The sequence below is a fragment of the Mauremys mutica genome, chromosome 11 (assembly GCF_020497125.1).
Source record: "Mauremys mutica isolate MM-2020 ecotype Southern chromosome 11, ASM2049712v1, whole genome shotgun sequence".
NCBI lineage: Eukaryota > Metazoa > Chordata > Testudines > Geoemydidae > Mauremys > Mauremys mutica.
In genome coordinates, this window is record NC_059082.1 from 2,425,369 (window position 1) to 2,445,133 (window position 19,765).

The 19,765-nt window shown below is 47.1% G+C and overlaps 1 protein-coding gene across 1 annotated transcript in view; it reads right to left on the bottom strand.

Moving 5' to 3' along the window:
* ADAMTS7 (ADAM metallopeptidase with thrombospondin type 1 motif 7) overlaps positions 1-19,765 on the bottom strand; it is a 136,415-nt gene that overhangs the window by 57,737 nt on the left and 58,913 nt on the right. The window contains exon 16 of the mRNA XM_044979660.1: positions 9,752-9,893. Coding sequence (XP_044835595.1) covers positions 9,752-9,893 — 142 coding nt within the window. The remainder of the gene's footprint in view (positions 1-9,751; positions 9,894-19,765) is intronic.

A 19,765-nucleotide genomic window follows, 5' to 3' on the forward strand; every position in this document is an offset into this window, starting at 1 on the left:
AGAGGGGCCATGGTAACAGTTTTCAAGTACATAAAGGTTGTTATAAGGAGGAGGGAGAAAAATGGTTCTCCTTAACCTCTGAGGATAGGCCAAGAAGCAATGGGCTTAAATTGCAGCCAGGGTGGGTTAGGTTGGACATTAGGAAAAACTTCCTGTCAGGGTGGTTAAGCAGCGGAATAAATTGCCTAGGGAGGTCGTGGAATCTCCATCATTGGAGATTTTAAAGAGCAGGTTGGACACACCCCTGTCAGGGATGGTTCTGCCATGAGTGTAGGGGACTGGACTAGATGAGCTCTCGAGGTCCCTTCCAGACCTATAATTCTATGAACATCTGCCTTTGTATACACAACCCAAAACGGCACCAGCCTTTCCTCCATCCATATTCTATTTCAACCTTATCTCTGGTTTGTTGCCCACTGTCACCTCTAACTATCTCAGCATCTTGACTTTCTAGGTGTCTCCCTTCTATCAAGTATAAGAGTTTGGGGTTATTTCCCCCTAACGGTATAGTTTGGATGTTTCCTAGTTGAGTTTCAATTGATTATTTTTCTGCCCGTGCGTCTAATTCCTCTAAACTGGCTCACAATCATTTCGCTGCTTCTATTTGTTTATGCAGAACTAGCACACCCAAGAACATTGACTAGTTGGGTGGTTTTTTCCCCTGACGAAAAATCTTTGTGTTCAAAACTAGTTAAGCACCCCAGTATGTGGCAGGTGAGCAGAGAGCTCATCTTATCATGGGAGCTGTGTGCCAGCCCCCGTGTATTGACGGATTTGCTAATCTCACCAATAAGCATCTATATACGGCAGTGTGAGACCGCAAAGTGACCGGTGCTTGGCTGAGTTACACCAGTTGAGCACCCCTCCCTCAGTCACCTACACTAGATTCTTCACGCAGCCTTGATCACCTCTGAATGACAAAGGCCATGGCTCCCACCGTAAACGCTCGTTAGGCCCAGACCACAACTCCATAAACTGCAGGTTACAATAAAAATAAAAATCCCCAGTTCAACACCTGCTTGCTTTGTCCCCCTGGAGATAACAAAACCTGGCCTGACATGCAGATTTCATTTCCTCGAGGGGGTGACCTTTGCCCTACAGAGCAGGACCGGCAAATTTAATAGGATCACAAGATGGTGTCACACTGTTTGCACAAGCAGTCCCATTAACAGCCTGGCCGGCTTAGCCTCTAACCGTAACCTCTTTCCTTAGCTGGGAAAGGGAGTAATTCATTACTACATGTGAACCAAACCAGAATGTACTGCAAGGTACAAGGGTCTGAAATTACGAGCAGGGGAGGATACTATTTCAGAAAGGTGACTGTATATCAATGTATGTGTTCCTTTCAGCCCCCTTTCCCAGAAGCTACTGGAACCAGAAAGAAAGAACATGCTTTCTGACATGGAGACACTTCCTTGGTGCAAAAGAATAAATTAATCAGCAGTTCACTGTGCTCAGTAAGACCAACGGGGGGTTTGGAGTCTTCCTTAGAAAGGCCTAGAGTGCAGAACAGCCAGGTGGGCAGGACAAAACACTGGTAAAAGTTGAAATGATCAATACCCATTGCGGGGAACGTTGTCATGCCCTTGTAGTGGTTGATCGTTTTCTGCTTGGTAAGCTCAGGGTGTGGAAATGGACCCAGGACGCTCATGTTTGAATTAGTGCAGCCTGGGTTGGTGATGGAAGCAAGGGATCTGGGAAGCACAAGGAGAGATCCACCTGCACTGGGCTGATAGGAAGAGGGTTAGATGTTCTGCGGGGGTAGCTATAGGGTGGACAGTTAAGAAGATGACGGGTTTTTAGTGATCACAGGTGAGAACAACAGACCAGTAAATAACTCCTCTGTGTTTCTATAGCATTTCCATTTGAGGAGCTCAAAGCACTTTACAAACACTAATCAATGGAGTCTCCCAAGACCTTTTAGTGCATGTGCTCCATTATTAGCTCCATCCTCCAGACAGGGAACCTGAGGTTCAAGGAGGTTAAGTGATTTGTTCCAGAGCTGGGAACAGACACCAGGTCTCTTGACTCCCACTTCTGCCCTTGAACCACAGCCTCATCCTGCCTCTCTTCCTGTCTACTCTGAGAGTAGAAACGATGTCAAAAGCACTAGCTCGTCCAACCACTGAACTGCAAGGTAGAGATTAAACCACGTCATGAACCCTTGCTAGACTCCAATAAACTTTGGCAAGGCTAGGTTACCTTCATCTCAACTAACTGCAATGAACCTCGTGGGCTTTCTCTGTTCCACAATGGCTGATGATCTATCTCTGTGTTTAAACAGTTCAGAGCAACAAGCCTGGTATAAAACAGACGTGTTCTCTTTGCTAGCAAGTTGCAGCCATTGCCACATTCACTCGGTGATGCCTCTGTGCTGGTATTTCTGGCATCTGACTTGTGCCTTTCATCTCACACATACTGGCCTGTGGCATCGCTAGATGAATTAGGCAGGGAGGAGAGGCAGAGAATAGCTCCTTTGGACAGACAGATGTTTTATACTCAACAGTGACAGAAAAGAAAATTATCTCCCTCAGTGAAGAGTCCAGTGGAATTTACTAGGGACGAACCCAACAGGGATCTCTAGAAATGATGCTAAGTACATACAGGGCTAGGTCCTCAGTGTGTGTAAATAGGTGTAGCTCCACCGACCGACAATGAAGTGCTGCTGATTTACATCAGTGGGTGGGCCACAGACTTTTAATAGAGAATTATACTGTGTCCTTTCGATCAGTTTTTGAACCATCCTAAAAGAGAGTGAAATAATAATAATAACCCCCAGCTCTTAGCTAGCACTTTTCAGCAGCAGAGCTCAAAGCATTTTATAAAGTATCAGGTCAGCATCATTATCATGATCCACGTGTGACAGATGGGGAAACTGAGGCACAGAGCAGGGCCGTGACTTGGCCAAGGTCACCCAGCAGGCCAGCAGCAGAACCAAAAAGAAACCCAGGTCTTAATAAATTCTATAGGGTGGTTCAGAGAACCTACAGAAAGGCTGTTGTTTTCTGCTGCATTTTCTAGAGGTTTTCCACGCATGTGGGATGAGAGCTTAGTGGGGTGTTAGAAGATGCTGTGGGCTAGATTTTGCTCTGGAGGCCTGAAGGGTTAAAATCCATGTGCATTTTATATAACAACCTGGTATATGGATTGTGCCAGCTCTTTTCCAGACCCAAAGTCCAGAGTTTGGTCTGGAGACCAGAGGCCTAGCAAATAGTGATCAGCTAAGAGAAAGCTGGGTAAACAGATCAGCTTGTTTTGCTAAAATAGGCCTGGTCAGCAAATTTCCAGGTGTTGGAGCTAAGAACTAAATAATTGTGTCTTATTCAGAGTTGCAAATTGAACAAAGGATCCCTGTTGTTATTGTGTTAGTCTCTTCTGTAGGGAGACGTTCTTCCCACAAACCTTGAGTTTATGAAAAGTTAGCACATGTCAGTATAAAAATATGGCATCCTTCCACCTCCCTTCCCAGGGACCAATGCCTGCCTTAAGACATAAAGGAGACAATCTGTATTGTCATATACTTTCACTGTTTCTTTGCTTTAACCCCTAGGAATGTACTTGTTGGACAATCAAAGGAGTTGCTCCATTCTTATGGACCCCAAATCAGAATTCAACATATATATTTTATACTAATAACATTTTATCACAGTATTAATTAAAGGTTAACTTGCTAACTTAAGACCGTGGGCGGAGACATTATGTAACCTTTTAACCATTGGCTAATGTGCTATCTTGTCTTGCTGCAAAACCTATTCCGGGGTGTGGAACTGCCTACCCCGTCACTTTCCCCCGCCCATGGAAAATCTATATATTCTATTGTAATCAATTGATTGACAGTGTCTCTGAGCCTAATAAGCCAGGTGACACTCCGCCAGCGCTGTGTGTAACAAGCTCCTATGCTTGGCCTCTACATGGTGTGGATTTATCTCCTTCAAGGCCCATCCACCTGTAGGGGCATTTCATACACCATGCCTCCAGGAGAGCCAGGAGAAGCTGGTTTCTGGCTTGTTGTTTGAGAGGGTGCAGCTATGCTCTCCCTGGGAGGGGCCAGCTCTACGAACCTTAGCTGGGCAGAGCTAATCACCTTGCTTTAAGCTCCCTCTGTTCCTTGGGGCGGGGGGGATTTAGAGCTAGCAGTGGTATTAGACTCATGTCATTGTGCTGCCAGAATGCAAAGGCTGGCATGGCCCCTGGCCCCAGCTCATGGCAGGGGCTGGAGAAAGCAGAAGGTGCCTCTGCTATACAGGTCTGCACAGAGGTGAGGTACAAGTGAGCCCTAGCTATTCGTATGAGTTATCGTTAATCACGGTTACTACAGTAGTGCCTACAGGTTAACCAGGAACGGGGCCCTGCTGTGCGGAAATGGCAGTGATTCTCAAAGCAGCGCTTTCAAGCCTATAGCCTACCTCGGGGTCTCCGAATAAACCCTCCCAGCGTAGGACGCCTACCACACGCCTACCGTAAGCAGCGGACTTTACCACTGTCCGAGTGAGCAGTGGAAGATCTCACCCACGTGTCTGCTGTGAAACACTAACCCCTCTGGTAGTAGTACTGAGTGGAAACCGTCAGTACCCCACACTCCCTTAGTCTGGTGAGCTGCTGCAGAGCTCGCGCTTCGGTTCTGCTGGGGCTAGTGCCCGTCTACAAGCTGTCAAAAGCATCCAAGAGTCCCTGCAAATAAGGAAGGGATGTGGAGGCTCATTTAATGTTCGAATGACAACCATACTCCAGGGACCCACTGGCATGCAGCCCTGACAACTCCCAGTTGGCGGGCTGGTAGCCTGCGTCTGTGATTGGATATCGGTTTTTACAGCTGCACTTTGGCAACAGTCTCAAAAAAAAAAAGCTTGACTGGCAAGAAGCCAGCTCTTGCTTTGTTGGCACTCTCAGTGAATGGCTAAATCATCTGATCGAGCTTCCTGTGTCCACTCGGCAGCGCTGGTGGGGAGAAGCAGCTAAGGTCAGCTCACGTTCCACAAGCTGCTGAGATACCTTTTTTTTTAAATTCTTGCAGCACACACTTCTGCCGTGACTGTGGAGAGCTGTACCTAAGGATCAGACCGAGTCGCTGTGAAGTAAGGAGGCAGAGGGAATTCCTGGACTCTGCTGAAAAGAGGAAACTCCCAGACCACTTGGCTCAGCTTTGTCAGTGAGGATTTTCGGAGGGTATTTGGCGCTTGTGAAATGTGTGAGGTTGGCAGCCCCGGGGCCTGAAGTCCTGTTTATTTACAGAACCAGTAAAGCACGAGTTCTCCCTCACCACTGGCCTTCGAACCTGAGCTGCAGGGGCCTCGGCCAGGCGAGGGGAAGTTTGCACAAACCGCTGCTCTCGGCCCCCTTACTGTGTGGCATGATGCTTCCAGCCTGACAGTGGGCAGAGGAGAGCGCGGCTGCCATCAGACTGCTGTTCCCTCTCCTGTGCAGGTGGTGGAGGTGTGGTGGGCAGGGGAGCAGCTGCCGTGCACAAGCCGAGTGGGAAATAAGCTGTGCTGGGTGCACGACGGATGCAGCTTCCCCCGTGCCGCAAGGGAAAGGGAGGGAGAGAACTGTGACTCCTGCTCTGCTCCTGGACAGCACAACCAGGTGCTGCCCCTTCCTTAGGGCAGACGGTGACACTGCAGCCTAGCCCTATGGCATTACATGGTGGTAACAAATACCCTCTCAGACACCCCCGCACCTACCACGGAAATCAATGGGCCTGATGCCGAATTCACACCACTTTTACATCTCCATTGACTTCAACAGAGTGACTCCGATTGACTCTGGGGTAAATAGGATCAGGATCAACTCAGTGGGGCAGGTTGGGTAGCTGTGCCTCTATATGACAACCTTATTTCCTCTTCCATCTCTTCTGAAACATGATTCATTAAAACAAACAAGCAAATCCCAAAGTGAAACGGATTAGAAATAAAAATGCGTGAGCGAAGTTCTCTCTCTCGCATCTCGGTCCTTTATCACACAGCAGTGTGCTATGCGGGGACGAGTCCCAACCAAGTGGAGAGCCAGTGTAAAAACCTCGGCGTTTGAGACGTGCCAGGAACCCGCATGTTTCAGGGCATACGCCAACCTCTAACCGTTGGGGGCTAGGCAGAAATGTTCTCTGGGGATAAGTTAGTATGGATCTACTCAGTGCAGAGTTTCTTTGGCTGCAGCAGCTGGCACAGGCCACTAGCAGGGCCAGCTCCAGGCACGAGCGAAGGAAGCAGGTGCTTGGGGCGGCCAATTCAAAGGGTCGGCACGGCCGGGTCTACAGTGGGAATTCAGTGGCGGGTCCCTCAGTCCCTCTCTTCCTCTTTGAGCTGCCACTGAAGAGGAAGAGAGGGAGTGAAGGACCCGCCGCCGAACTGCTGCTGAAGAATGGAGCAGCGTGATTGAGCTGCTGCCGATCGGCTTTCTTTTCCCACCGCCACTTGGAGTGGCAGAAAACCTGGAGCCGGCCCTGGCCACTAGGTTACATTAAGAATTAGGAGTTGTAGGGATAAAGTTTTCTCAGACGGCAAAAGCATCTTTGGACTGTTGGAAAGGTAATCTGCTTTATGGCTGTGTGTGTGTGTGTGTGCGTGCGTGTGTGTGTGTGTGTGTGCGTGTGCGCGCGCACACATATATTATCCACCAACCCTGCTCCAGTTAAAGATAATGGCAAAAATCTCCCGGGAACTTCAGTGGGAGCAAGGATTGGGCCCCCTTATCTTTACATACTTGGGTCAGATACTTTTATTTTTGACATTTATTTAAAAAGAGAAATAACCACTTGGAAGTTCCAAAAATGTGTGCCTCGTGCCCAATGAAATTACTGTCCATACATCTCAAGGTACCAGTCTCAGGGGAGTTTTTAGAGATGGCTATGCAGACTTTTTAAACATTCTCAACTTATCACAAGAACAATTCAGTTAGAAACAGATTTCTTAGAACCCACTGCAGGACAGGAAAAAATGTTTCTTTGGAGAACGAAGGTGCCTTGGCGCGTAAAACATAAAATTCAGTTAAAAGAATGGAAATGGGTGAGCTCCCTGACAGAGCTGGTCATTAAGGTGGGTTTAAATATGTCCTTTCAAAATAAAGACCATGTGCTAGGCAGCGTTTCAGCTTCTAATGACTTTCCATGGGGATTAGTGGACACACAAATGCTTTGTGTGTGAAGGACAAAGAGGAAAATCATGCAAGATTTTCCACAAACTTTCCATGTACCCAGGTCACTGAATATCTCTCTCTCTCTCTCTCTCTCTCTCTCTCTCTCTCAGAGCAGCGGGAAATGCTGACTATAATAATAATATAATATAATCCAGAATGGCTTCTGAATAAGGCCATCAGCAGTGCAGCGGAGGCTCCTATATTTGTAAACTGTGCACTCAAGTGTGAGCCTCTTTGGTTTTGTGTAGCTGCCTTGAAAAGTTTTATGTTCAGCTGCTAGACCACAGTTCTCATAATAGCCCCATGCTATGTCACTGCTCACCCTCAAAACTAATGAGAAAAGAAGATAATATGTCATTATAAAGCCAAAACCAAAACAAGAGGCAGATTCTTCCCATTTCTGTTTATGGAGTAAAATCAAAACAAAGTGTTCTGTTGCCTCTGAGAAGCTGGCGAGGAGATAGAGGACCACACACACACATACACACCTCAAAAGCTTCAACCTCCCAAGGGAGCCATGGGATCATAGGAAAGAAATCTAAAGTTCAAAGTATCAGAGGGGTAGCCATGTTAGTCTGGATCTGTAAAAGCAGCAAAGAGTCTTGTGGCACCTGATAGACTAACAGACGTTTTGGAGCATGAGCTTTCGTGGGTGAATACCCACTTTGTCGGATGACATGCATCCGACGAAGTGGGTATTCACCCACAAAAGCTCATGCTCCAAAACGTCTGTTAGTCTATCAGGTGCCACAAATGCTGCTTCTAAAGTTCAAAGACATGTAGCAATGTATATGCCTCTCTGCTGTATCTCTGTAACAAACACTTTAAAGTTTAACCTTCCTCATTTTGGACAAGTAGTTCTGTAAAACTCACAGACAGCTGGACACCCCTTAGCCTCCCACTCTTCTAACTGTGGGATAAATTGTCTCCATTATGCTGCCAGTTTGGAAACTCACTGCGACTTGTAGTTTACACGCAGCCTGACCAAGTGTCATTAATTAACACTGCAAAATGTACATTGGCGGTGCTGGAGCGGTGTTTGTCCCAGGATATGAGAGAGACGAAGTAGGAGAGGTAATAGTTTTTACTGGACCAACTTCTGTTGGTAGAAGGGACAAATTTTAGAGCTTCAAAGAGCTCCTCTTCAGGTCTAGGGAAGGAAAACAGAGTGTCAGAGCTAAATACAAGGTGGGGCAGATTGTCAAGCTTAAGGGGTTTACACATGCTATAGGAGACCATTTACATTTAAAATGAAGCGGGCAATTAAGGGTGAGCAGACAGTGGGGTGTGTTACAGAGTTGTGATGAGCCATAAAATCAGAGTCGCTGCTGAGACCATGGTTTACAGCATGAGCCTACCAGAGTTGCGAATTTAAGTTCCCAGGCTTGTCTTTTGAACCTACAAGGGTGGTGGAGCCCAGCAGGCTGAGCAGAAGCCTGGCTGAGGAAAAGCCCCAGAAAGGGTGGAAGGATTTTTGTTTCCGTTAGAGACATTTTTAGACTTTTAGTTCAGGACGACTGGGGGCCGGAAAGGGTGCACGAAAGAGGGTGTCCCGGCTGCAGGGCTGAGTTCGTAGGCAGAGACACAGTCCCGGTGCTGGCGTGACCCCTGGCAGGGGGCGCTAGCCCAGCGAGAGAGCTGTGAGGGGGTATCTCGTGGTGAGTAGCCCATTACACACATCCTGAAACAGGCAGACTGATCACCAGAGCCAAGGAGGAGAGCATAGGAGGGAATGGAAGGCAACCTGAGGGACAAGGGCAGGGGGAAGTGACTGATGACCTGGTGTGTTGACTTTGGGGAGGGGACAGGCGAATCATGGATATAGATCAAGGAACAGCATGAGCCCTGCCTTGCACGCTTCAGGGATCTGCTGGATGAGGCATTTCCATGAATCTCTCAAGTCTGATCCTCTGCGAGTTGCTTGAAATTGTTTTTTTAAAATAGTGTTGTGCAAACTCAAATACAGGCAATTTTATGTTTATTCAACTTCTTTAAAACTCTTTTGTCTGAATCAACCAGAAGGCCCTGAAACCTCCAGGCAACCAGCATGGTAACAGGACACCAAGTTAAGAGGAAAAAGCTTATAAAGTGCAGACTCCAAGCTCCTGAGCTCCGCAGGGGGTCTGGTCTGGATATTTATGACCCCAGCAGCTGTTTCTATGTTACAAACCCACTGAAACCTAAGGCCAAAGAGTTTCTAAGACAAATGTCAGCAAACTGTTCTGATGTGTATTTCCTAGGTTGTGATGTAAAATGTGGCACAAATGAATTATTTTGTGTTGTTCCCTTTAAACATGATGTTTATAGAGATTTGGCCAGAACCGGCATGTTTCAGACCTATTTATTGGGGAGGTCACACTGTTCCCATGAGAACTGGACCTATTCTGGTACCTTAACTGTGGTGGTAACCCCCAATGATTATGCAAATATTTTAGCGTGAGACAGATCTGATCAAACTGATTTCCGATGGGATGTGCTGTACCAGAACTTGTTGGTTTCTATGTGTATGGAATACTTTACAAAAAATCACCTCTACTCCCCTTACTATAGTAAAGCAGCGTGCAAGGGCAAAGCTGCTGATTGTAATTGTAACACTGCATTAAAAGGTCGACAGACTTACCTGCCCCACAGGTGGCAGTGCACTTAGTCCAGGAGCCGTATCGCCAGGAAAACTCTGCGGGCTGAATCTCATTCTCATGCTCAGGCTCCCTTCGGATCGTGTACTGGTATCGAACCCCTGGGTTCGTCTCCTGGAACAATAGCTGTGAGGAGACAAAGTCACAGCTCATTCAGCAACGTGGCATTGATTGGGCTTTTTGGCATCTATTATAGGTCAAGACATTGCTATGCAGCAGCATAATATACACAAACACACTTGCGTGCAACACAGGGATCTGGAGAAGATTGGAGAGAGTCCTGTTCAATACACAAGGCCCTTGGGGTTGTCTACACAGCAAAGACAAACATGCGGCTCGATGTGCCGGCTGACTTGGGCTCGTGGGGGCTGCCGGGCTGTTTCCTTGCCGCGTAAACTTCTGGGCTCGGGCTGAAGCACGAGCTCTAGGCTCCTGCAACGTGGGAGGGTCTTTAAATGCTGAAAAGCTCAACCAGAACACACCAATTCTGGGCCAATTTCAGTGCCAATACTTTGAGCGGAGCTACTTCATTGACAATGCTGTACATGAACTAGAGTGACCAGATGTCCCAATATTATTGGGACCATCCTGCCATTAGGGGCTTTGTCTTATGCCTCCCTCCCCCCCAAAAAAGTGTCCCGATTTTTCCCACTTGCTATCTGGTAACCCTAAAATGAACTCAGAATCTGGCCTGTTGCCTCTTGTTCACGGGATCACTGGCAACAAATCTGCCATAACTATAGAGACGTCATTCCCTGGCTGATTCAACTGCAGCAGTAAAGGAAATGAGGAGGTGGGCCTGGATAATTCATAGGTTCGAAGGCCAGGAGGAACCATTGTGATTATCTAGTCTGGCCTCCATACAATTTACCCAGCTGGCCAAGTGTAGCAAACTTATTGTACATTGATTCACACAGAACCTATTGCAAGCAACAAAGTGCTTTCGAAAGTACAAAAATAAAGTGTTTATAAAGATCACTTCTCCTCCCCCACCACTGAGCTGCAGCCATCACAATTACCCCAGCAACGCTGCCCAGTAGCTTTAGAACAGGGGGAGAAAACTGGCAAATCCAAGTGAAGCAACAAGGAAGTTGCGGTAGGTGCAATGTAATGAATCCAGTGGAGACCTACTCACATCCAGGGGGCTCACACCTCTAGTTTGTCTTCCCTCCTCCCGCATAGAAGTGCCAGGGGACCTTTGATAACCAGACTGTCAGGACTTTGGTTTTATGTTTTATCTGACAGACCTCAGCCCTCCGAAGCACAGTGCCTCCTAGCACCACATCAGCTTAGTGAAGGTTAGTGGTGTTAAAATTAGCCATTGCAAGGGTATTATGGTTAGGAAATAGTTAAAAACTTTCCCTTCTAATTAGAGATGAGGCCAAGTGCAGGCCAGATCAGGACTTAAAATAATAATAATATATGGAGATATACCTATCTCCTAGAACTGGAAGGGAGCCTGAAGGGTCATTGAGTCCAGCCCCCTGCTTTCACTAGCAGGACCAAGTAGTGATTGTGCCCCAGATCCCTAAATGCCCCCCGGACTGAACTCACAACCCTGGGTTTAGCAGGCCAGTGCTCAAACCACTGAGCTATCCCTCCCCCTCTTTCAAAAGTGCTTTGTTGTCTGATTCAGTTACTTATATAAAGGGCAGGGCCAAGCTTTTCCAAAGGGGAGAAGGGTTTTGGCCCCAGAGTGCAGCTGAACTACATCTTTAGTTCTAAGGGGATGAAAGGAGAATGGGAACAGGCTGTGTTAACTGCAGACTCAGTAGATGACCTCTTCCTCACTCTGTGGAATATACCAAACTTTTGCGTGGACCAGAGGGGAACCATTGGATGGCTGCGTGATTACCTGGCTCTGAGCTGCCTGAAGGCTAGTTTGTGTAAATTGCTTTTCCTGAGATCTCCACTGAGGAATTTTATAAGTGATGGGAATTTCTGAGCTTCTCGCTTTTCCTGGCTCTGTAGGCGAGACTGGCTGTTGTCACCCCAGAGAAAGACAGAGAAGAAATGCTGATGCAGCAGAACATCAGGAAAAACACTGTTATGTGTGAACCATTAAAACTGACCTGTCTTAAGACAGTGTGAGAAGGAAGCAGGAAGGGAATGCAATTAAAGTTTGTATTTTAATAGGCGATGCGAGAGAGACAGAGAGTGGGAACAAAAATCTTCTGGCAGCAGCATGTTCTAGAAGTCATTGCTGTGAAGCATTTGAGCTGGTCAATCATAAAATGAGGCCTTTGGTTAAATCTTTGTTAGAGGAGGTAAAATACATTTGTTTTTAAAATAAGTCTCTGGGCTCACGTCATTTCCCTGTTGTCATAAACATCTGAATAAAGTGGGTGGCTCAGACTACTGACTTGGAGACAAAAGTGCCACTGACTAACACCATTTCCTGAAGGTTTTCCCTGGAGGTCTCCCAACCAAATACTGCCCATGCCCAACTCTGGTTAGCAAACAGAATCTGTTGAGACCATTGCCCCTGGTGATATGGCATCAAGCAAAGAATCAGCATGGTGTCACACCGACTTGCAATGGTCTAAGAATTGCTAGCACAGAGAGACGGAAAGTAGCGGAGATGAAATAAGTACCCAGAACAATCTTCAGTTAGCAAAAACACACTTGAAAAAATGTTATGCATTCCTCCCATGTGAAATGTGGGGCTCTTTCTCCGCATGACTGAAATGGATTCACTGGTTAATATAAATTCAATCCAAGCTGCCTCACATACCAATAAGCAGGGCCACAGCACTCATGAAAGCTTGTGGGCTTAGCCTTGTTTTCTTAGCCTAAGTGCTTCCATTATCGCCAAAGCTCTGTTGTTCTTGGAACTTTGGCGCAGCAGAGGGCCTCCTTCCAAGAACCTCCTGATGAATAGTGAAACCTCATTGTCAGAAGGGTTTAATTAGGTTACAAATCCCAGGAAGCTTTCCAGAGATTTTCTGGTGTACGGCATTCTGAATGGTTAACATTAACAAGGGAAAATGATACTGACAATATTAGGACAAGAAAACTTCACCATTTCTCTTACTTCTTTCTAAAAATGTATTAACATATCTGCTTACTTGATATTTATCAAACTACCCTTTGCATCAAAGCAGAGAATATGGCCAAAGTACCATAGGTTGCTGCTTACTTAACCACCACTTCTAACCCATCATGGTAGACTGGTAGCTCCAACATGCAGGAAGAGACACCTAAAGGGAGCATGAGGTGCCACCAAGGGAGTGAAAATACGGTATTAAGAGGTCTTGAACCACTTAGCCAAACTCTGTAAGGGACTGGGAGGGTCCCATAACATGGCAGCAGTATCAGGCACTTCTTATAGTTAATATTTAATTAAATATAAGCTAAATAAATAAAAGCCACTGGCTGGATTGCCAGGGTTACGCTGCCTGAGAGTTTGGCCAATTATGCAAAACTTCTTTTGTGCCATGAAGCATAGCATAGACCCTTTGGCCAGTTAGGCTTGGGAATGCATGACTTGCTCTACAATTAGCTTCTGCAAGGAAAGGCTTGGGTTCGCAAGAGCATGAGGAAGGGTGTCCCAGGTCGGGCTGAGATACTTTGCCTACAGGTGTTTGTTTACAAGTAGAGACAGAAACTAGAATTTACCTCCTGGAAAAGGACTGTCAAAAACTGGTGGTGGCATGATGGGAAATATATTCATTGTAAATAGAAGATCCCTGACATAACACACAAATAATACAGGGTCAATAAGAATATGGGGCCTGATAGTCCACTGCTTTGCACCTTCTGCTGCCATGTGCACCTGTACAAAGTGGGCATGAAACAGTATCCAATCAGAATTCCCCACTTATTTACACCAGTGGTAATTTCAAACACTCCCACGGCGCTGAGTGCATGATCCTGCACCACTGACTTCAGCAGGCAGAGGCAAGCCCTCCCCTTCCACAAGCGTAAATGACAACACAGAGTTCAAGGAAGCAGAGGATTAGGCCCCAGGATCTCCCGTCTCCCTCCCACCCCACTCGTGGACGGGAATGTCATAAGGCTGTGGATGCTGGGGGCTGGGGTTCCATTTGACATATACAGCAAAACTCTGCATCCCAGGGAAAGGATACAGGCAGGCTTCTCATGTCAGCTGTTGCTGTCATTACCTTTTACCCAGGCAGCCTGCAAAGGACGGGAATGCAAACACAAGGGGAAATAATTAAGTAGGGAAATCTGTGGTCTAAGATTCTATCTGCAAAATTACAAAGCCAAGAACTCCTAGGGAGCCCCTTCCTCCCCTTCAGGTATTTGAGAACAACTTGCCTTGCACCGAGGGAGTCTCTTATTTCCTTTTTCCTTTGCTTTTCCCCCTTGAATTAACACAGCTCACAAAGCAGATGCAATCTGTCTTTCCATGTATTAAGGGGCAGTAGAACGGAATAATGCAGTTAAATCAATAAATAAACCCAAATGCCCACGTGTGATTTCCTCTGGCTGTATTTCAAAGAGGCATCATCGTATGCTGCATTTTGTGTGAACCTTTGGGCAACTGATGGTTCAGATGTGGAACTGCAGTTGTTAGAAATGAACAGACTATGAACCACAAGGGAGTAGAGGCTGGTTCTACTGACACGAAAGTCAGTGCAAAGTGCCCATTGACTTTAATAGAAGCGACAGGCTCATAGTCCTAAAGAGAACAGTTCTCAGGTAACTCCCATTCAAAAGCTTCAAGAGGTTCCATCAACTGGGAGACTTTGTGTAAACCAACCAGGGCTGGCGTCTGCAGCAGTGAGTATGTGCATTTGCACAGCCAGATCCATAGCTGAAAACTGGGATGAGAATTGGCTTCTGTGAAATCCACATAGAAATAATTGCTTTAAAATCATTCGATTTCCTTGTTACTTTTCAGACCATCTCTTCATATAGATTGATAGCCCCCCACAACCAGTCACAGCTAACTAAAATAGAAAGCAGCTCTGAAAAATACCACTTCCAGCAATGCTTTTACACGGAGTAGGGTGACAAGTAAAATGGTAGGATCTGTTTGCAGAACAGGACAATTTTCAAATAAGCACCAGACCTTCTGTAACTGTCATTGAGCAGGGATTTAATGGGATTCAAGTCTTGCTCTTATTCAGAGTGTTCCTCGGATGCCTCAAACGTACATATTTGTGAAAAGGCTTCCTGGGGAACTGACAACAGAAGTGAGTTCAGGCTGCCCAGCCCCCTCACAGGAGAGCCCAGGAACTTTGGGGTTAGAACTCCTGAGGAACCTACCAGCTGGAGTAAACCTAATACACATTCTCATCATTTGGGAAAAGGAAATGGGGTGGGGGGGGAGGAGAGGCGAAGGAGGGGAATGTTAAAGTAAACAGCTCACCATTGGCATAAATAAACTCTGAAATTCATTAACTGCTCCCTCTGCTCCCTGGGTTGTTTGCTCTAGTCTAAGCAAAGAGAAGAGCCTGTTGAAATTAACATTTGCAATAACCAGGGCAAAGGACCTATACCCACCCCTCCCCCATCCCTGCTGCCCAGCAGACGTGTTGTGCAGTGGATTTCTTAAAATGTACACTGACTTTTTAGGAACATGCACAAATAATAATAACTTCTGCTTCCTAGGCTGAGGTCCCCCTAGCTGATCCCCAGAACTAGGGCTTCATCTTCTGTCACGTGCAGCGATGTCAAACACACAAGTACAAAATGGGGAATGATGGTAGGTGGGCCGTACTGCTCACAAGGGTCTGGGGGAGTTACAGCGGGTCACAAATCGAATATGAGCCAACAATGTGATGCAGCTGCGAAAAAGGCGAATGTCATTCTGGGGGGTATTAACAGGATTGTCGCATGTGAGACATGAGAAATAATTGCCTTGGTCTCTCAACACCGGTGAGGCCTCAGCTGGAGTATTGTGTCCAGTTCCAGGTGCCGTACTTTAAGAAAGATGTGGATAAACTGGAGAGAATCCAGAAGAGAGTAACAAAAATGATAAAAGGTTTAGAAAAGCTGAGCTGTGAGGAAAGGCTAAAAGGGCTGAGCATGTTTAAGGAGACTGAGTGGGGACCTGATAACAGTCTTCAAATGTGTTAAGGGCTGTTCTAAAGAGGACAGGGATCAATTGTTCTCCATGGCCACTGAAGGTAGAACAAGAAGTAATGGGCTTAATCTGCAGCCAGGGAAATTTAGGTCAGACAGTAGAAAACCCTTTTTAACTCTAAGGATAGATAAGCTCTGGAACAGGGAGGTCCAGGGAAGTTGTGGAATCCCTGTCACGGGAGGTTTTTAAGAACAGGTTAGACAAACACCTATCCGGGATGCTCTCAGCTGACCTGGTCCTGCCTCAGAGCGAAGCGATAGACTAGATGACCTCACAAGGTCCCTTCCACGCCTACATTTCTATGATTCAATGATTTCTGATGTTCTCCCCCCGCTCCCACCTCCCAAACTCAAGAGCTGGCAAAAGCCAACAAAAATTCATGACCGTGGTAGAGCACTGTCCTTAGCTCCTGCCACGGCGAGATCGGCCGATGACTGGACAGGATGTGGGCAAAGGGGAAGCTCAGGCTTCGTTCTGAATGTCCTGGGGTCTGACTGGTTTGCGTTGGAGCTTGAAGGCCAAATTCCACATAAGCCCGTCCCCACAGCCTGTCCCCAGGAGACCATTGCACAGTCACTCTGTGTATGGACTCCTTTTCTCTCAGGGAGCTGTCTCTAGGCAGCATTTTATGGGCCTTCTCCGCGATCGTAGCTCCACTGAAGTCAAACAGTGACGCTGGTGTAAAGTGGTGTAAAATGAGAGGAGAAGTCAGCCCCCTCTATTCTTAAATCTTAAAGACTCACTCCTGGGCTGGAAGTTAAGTTGGCAGAGATCCAGCTGGAATGAAATTTTGAGCCTGCCTAATCAGAAACCTCTGACAATTGAGTTATTTAATGTAAATAGTGACACGGGCCCGGCCTTTACTGCAAGGTAGTGCTGTTTGGAAAGGTATTTAAACATGAGGGAGAGGGGCTGGCTGGCTACTCCTAGAAGAGCTCGTGTTTTAAAAGGAAAAATGATCAAAACTTCATTAGTGAAGTGAGTCTGGCTACCTGAAAGACACAAACCTACATGCTAGTTAGTATGAGGCAGATTCACACTGAGCGGAAGTTTGGGCAGGAGACAGAAACTTTGTTCCCTTTGCTAAAAGTAAGTAATTAGATTAATAGATAAAGGGAATGGGAAGCTGTGAAGAGGACCCTCCCTCCCTACAAACAAGAGCCTGCTGAATTACACAGACAGAACTCCAAATCCTTTGGGGGGGGGGGGGGAGGGAATCTGATGACCTGTGAACCACAGGAGCAAAACCTGAATGGGTGGCAAATAATAATCTTTTCTCTAGTGCTTTTCCTTGGTAGATCTCAAAGCACTTCACGCGTTTTAATGCATTTATCCTCGCAATAGCCCTGGGAGGGGAGAAGCAGTGTTAGCCCCATTGCGCAGACAGGGAACTGAGGCACACAGAAGCTGAGTGACCTGCCTGATATCTCGCAGGAAGTCTGTGGCCGAGGAGGGAAATGAACTGGGGTCTCCAAAGTCCTGGACGAGACTTTTTTGGAATCCCCAAATGGAAATTTAGATTCATATTTCAAGCTGCAGCTGATCCCTGTGTAATGTTACATTGGAAGGTGCTGATGGCTGCCAGCAAGGGGTCTGGGATCCAAAGCCATCACAGACCTCGTTAAAGCCAATGGGGCAGGCACTCTCTTTCAGGCTCAATGGAAGGACAATCAAGCCCTGTAGTAAAACCAGCTGGGGTCTTTGGGGCTAGCACCCGTACTAGGCTGCATGGTAGGTCATAGCAAAACCATGGGCTGAGGGGTTTCCCTGGGGACAGGCGCTGGGCAGGGCCGGCTCCAGGCCCCAGCACGCCAAGCGTGTGCTTGGGGCGGCATGCCGCGGGGGGCGCTCGGCCGGTGCCGCGAGGGCGGCAGGCGGCTCCGGTGGACCTCCCGCAGGCGTGGAGCCACGGGACCAGCAGACCCTCCACAGGCACGTCTGCAGGAGGTCCACCGGAGCCGCGGGACCGGCGACCGCCAGAGCGCCCCCCGCGGCGTGCCGCCGTGCTTGGGGCGGTGAAATTGCTAGAGCCACCCCTGGCATTGAGAATATACCTGATGCACATCATCAATGTATTATTCTAACAAAAGCAACCCTGCAAGGCCCCGAACTTCGGCTTATCTCCTCGGGAACAATAACTTAAAATAAGAGTGGGGCAAAATCTTTGTCTCCGTTTGCCTCGGAAAGTTTCTTGGTGCTTCCCTATTGCTGCTATTACAGAGCTGTGTTCATGAGAAAGGCCTCTTTATAGCCTAGAAACATGACTCTTGGGGGCTGGGGGGAACAGAGGGTCTGGATTTTGCCTTGAGTAAGAGATTCTCATAGTTTGTGGTTCTGCCCTCACTCCCGTGAGCATCCGGAGCTGACACTACACCCACGAAGTAGGCTGATTTGCAGAGCCTTTAACACTGCAAACCAAATGTTATATTTGTATATATATCCATCAACCCCGCCCCACCGCCATAGTTAGTGCCCTAGTGCAGGTCATGGGCTGACCCTCATGCCAAGACTCTTGGCTACAGGACGGTTGAGGGGCTGGCGAGATGCCACCAGGTCACAATACTGCATTGTAATGGGATAATGGCATTGTCATGGCGTTGCATTGCAACCCAACCCAACACTGCTGCTGTATTCAGCAAGGGGCATCTAGGCCAAGGGGTCTTATGTCAAAGCACCTTAAGGGCTCTGTTAACCCTGTTAAAAATGTTGTCATCTCTTTCCCCTTTCCCCATGAGATAAGAAAAAGGATTCAGGAAACAGACATTTCTTTTAGTCTTCTCTCTCCTGTGTAAATGTTTTGAGGAATGCTGCTCTTTGGATTAGTTTCAGCTGGAAAGAACATGGGCTGGATCCACCCACTAATTTGGAAATATGCACGTCAGATCAAGCGAATACTTCTGGCTGCTAATTACAGTTGTTCCCAAAGAAACGTGCACGATTACTAGTTGCCGTCAAAGCACCAGTTTGCGCTGAAATTCTGACTGCCCCGTGAGCAGAGAGAGCGAGGCATACTGTGCTCTTCTACAGAGAAATCCCACTGGCAGCAGTGAGCTCTGATGGGAAAGGGAAGAGCAGAAGGGATTTCCAGAGTCTAAGGTGTGTCTGACTGCCAGCACAGTACAGCCGAGTTCCCCTACAGGGATTACAGCGTTTGAGGTTTGGCTCCGCAGACCGTGAATGCAAGTGCTCCTGTTCCTCAGCTCAAGCAGCAGTGAGATGGTGTGATAACCAGTCCAACGTTTTCCTTGCGTGAGACTTTTAACAGTCGGTTGCTCTGAGCTCCACCAAATGCACACTTCATTTCGGAAGGATCTGGCGGTAGGTTTGCCAGGTTCTGTTATGCATAGCTGTAGATGTGCTGTCTAACCAGAGCAACTGTTTAAATTGGACTCAGCAAGGAAAATCAAAATTATTCCACTGGCTGCAATTACCATGAATTGAAAATATTTTGATAGGCTCAGCTGGGCTTTGCTGATTTGAAATCATACTGGGAGAGAAATTACACCCAGTTTGGAATGATAAGGCATTTGCTCTGCTTTAAAGCTTAATGCTTCCCTAATCAAGGGGAAGGATGGTCTTATGGATAAGGCCTTGGCAGCTCTGGGATCAAATCTCAGCTCTGCCATAGAATTCCGGTGTGACCTGGAGGAAGTCACTTAATTCTCTGTGTATCTGTTCCCCCTCTGTAAAAGGAAGATAATTCCTTTGTCCATTGTGTCTATTTAGATTGTAAGCTCTCTGGAGCAAGGACTTAAGTGAATGTACAGTCCCTAGCCCAATGAGGCCTAGATTTTGGTTGCTGTCTCTAGACAATATCATACTACTACTACTGCTAATCAGAGCTATGTTATCAGCGAATGAGGACCAAGTGCCCTTCCTAGCTGCCGCTAGCATTTTTCTAAGTTTATGTTTGTGAAGAGCTTTGCTGCCTGTTGATCGGCCC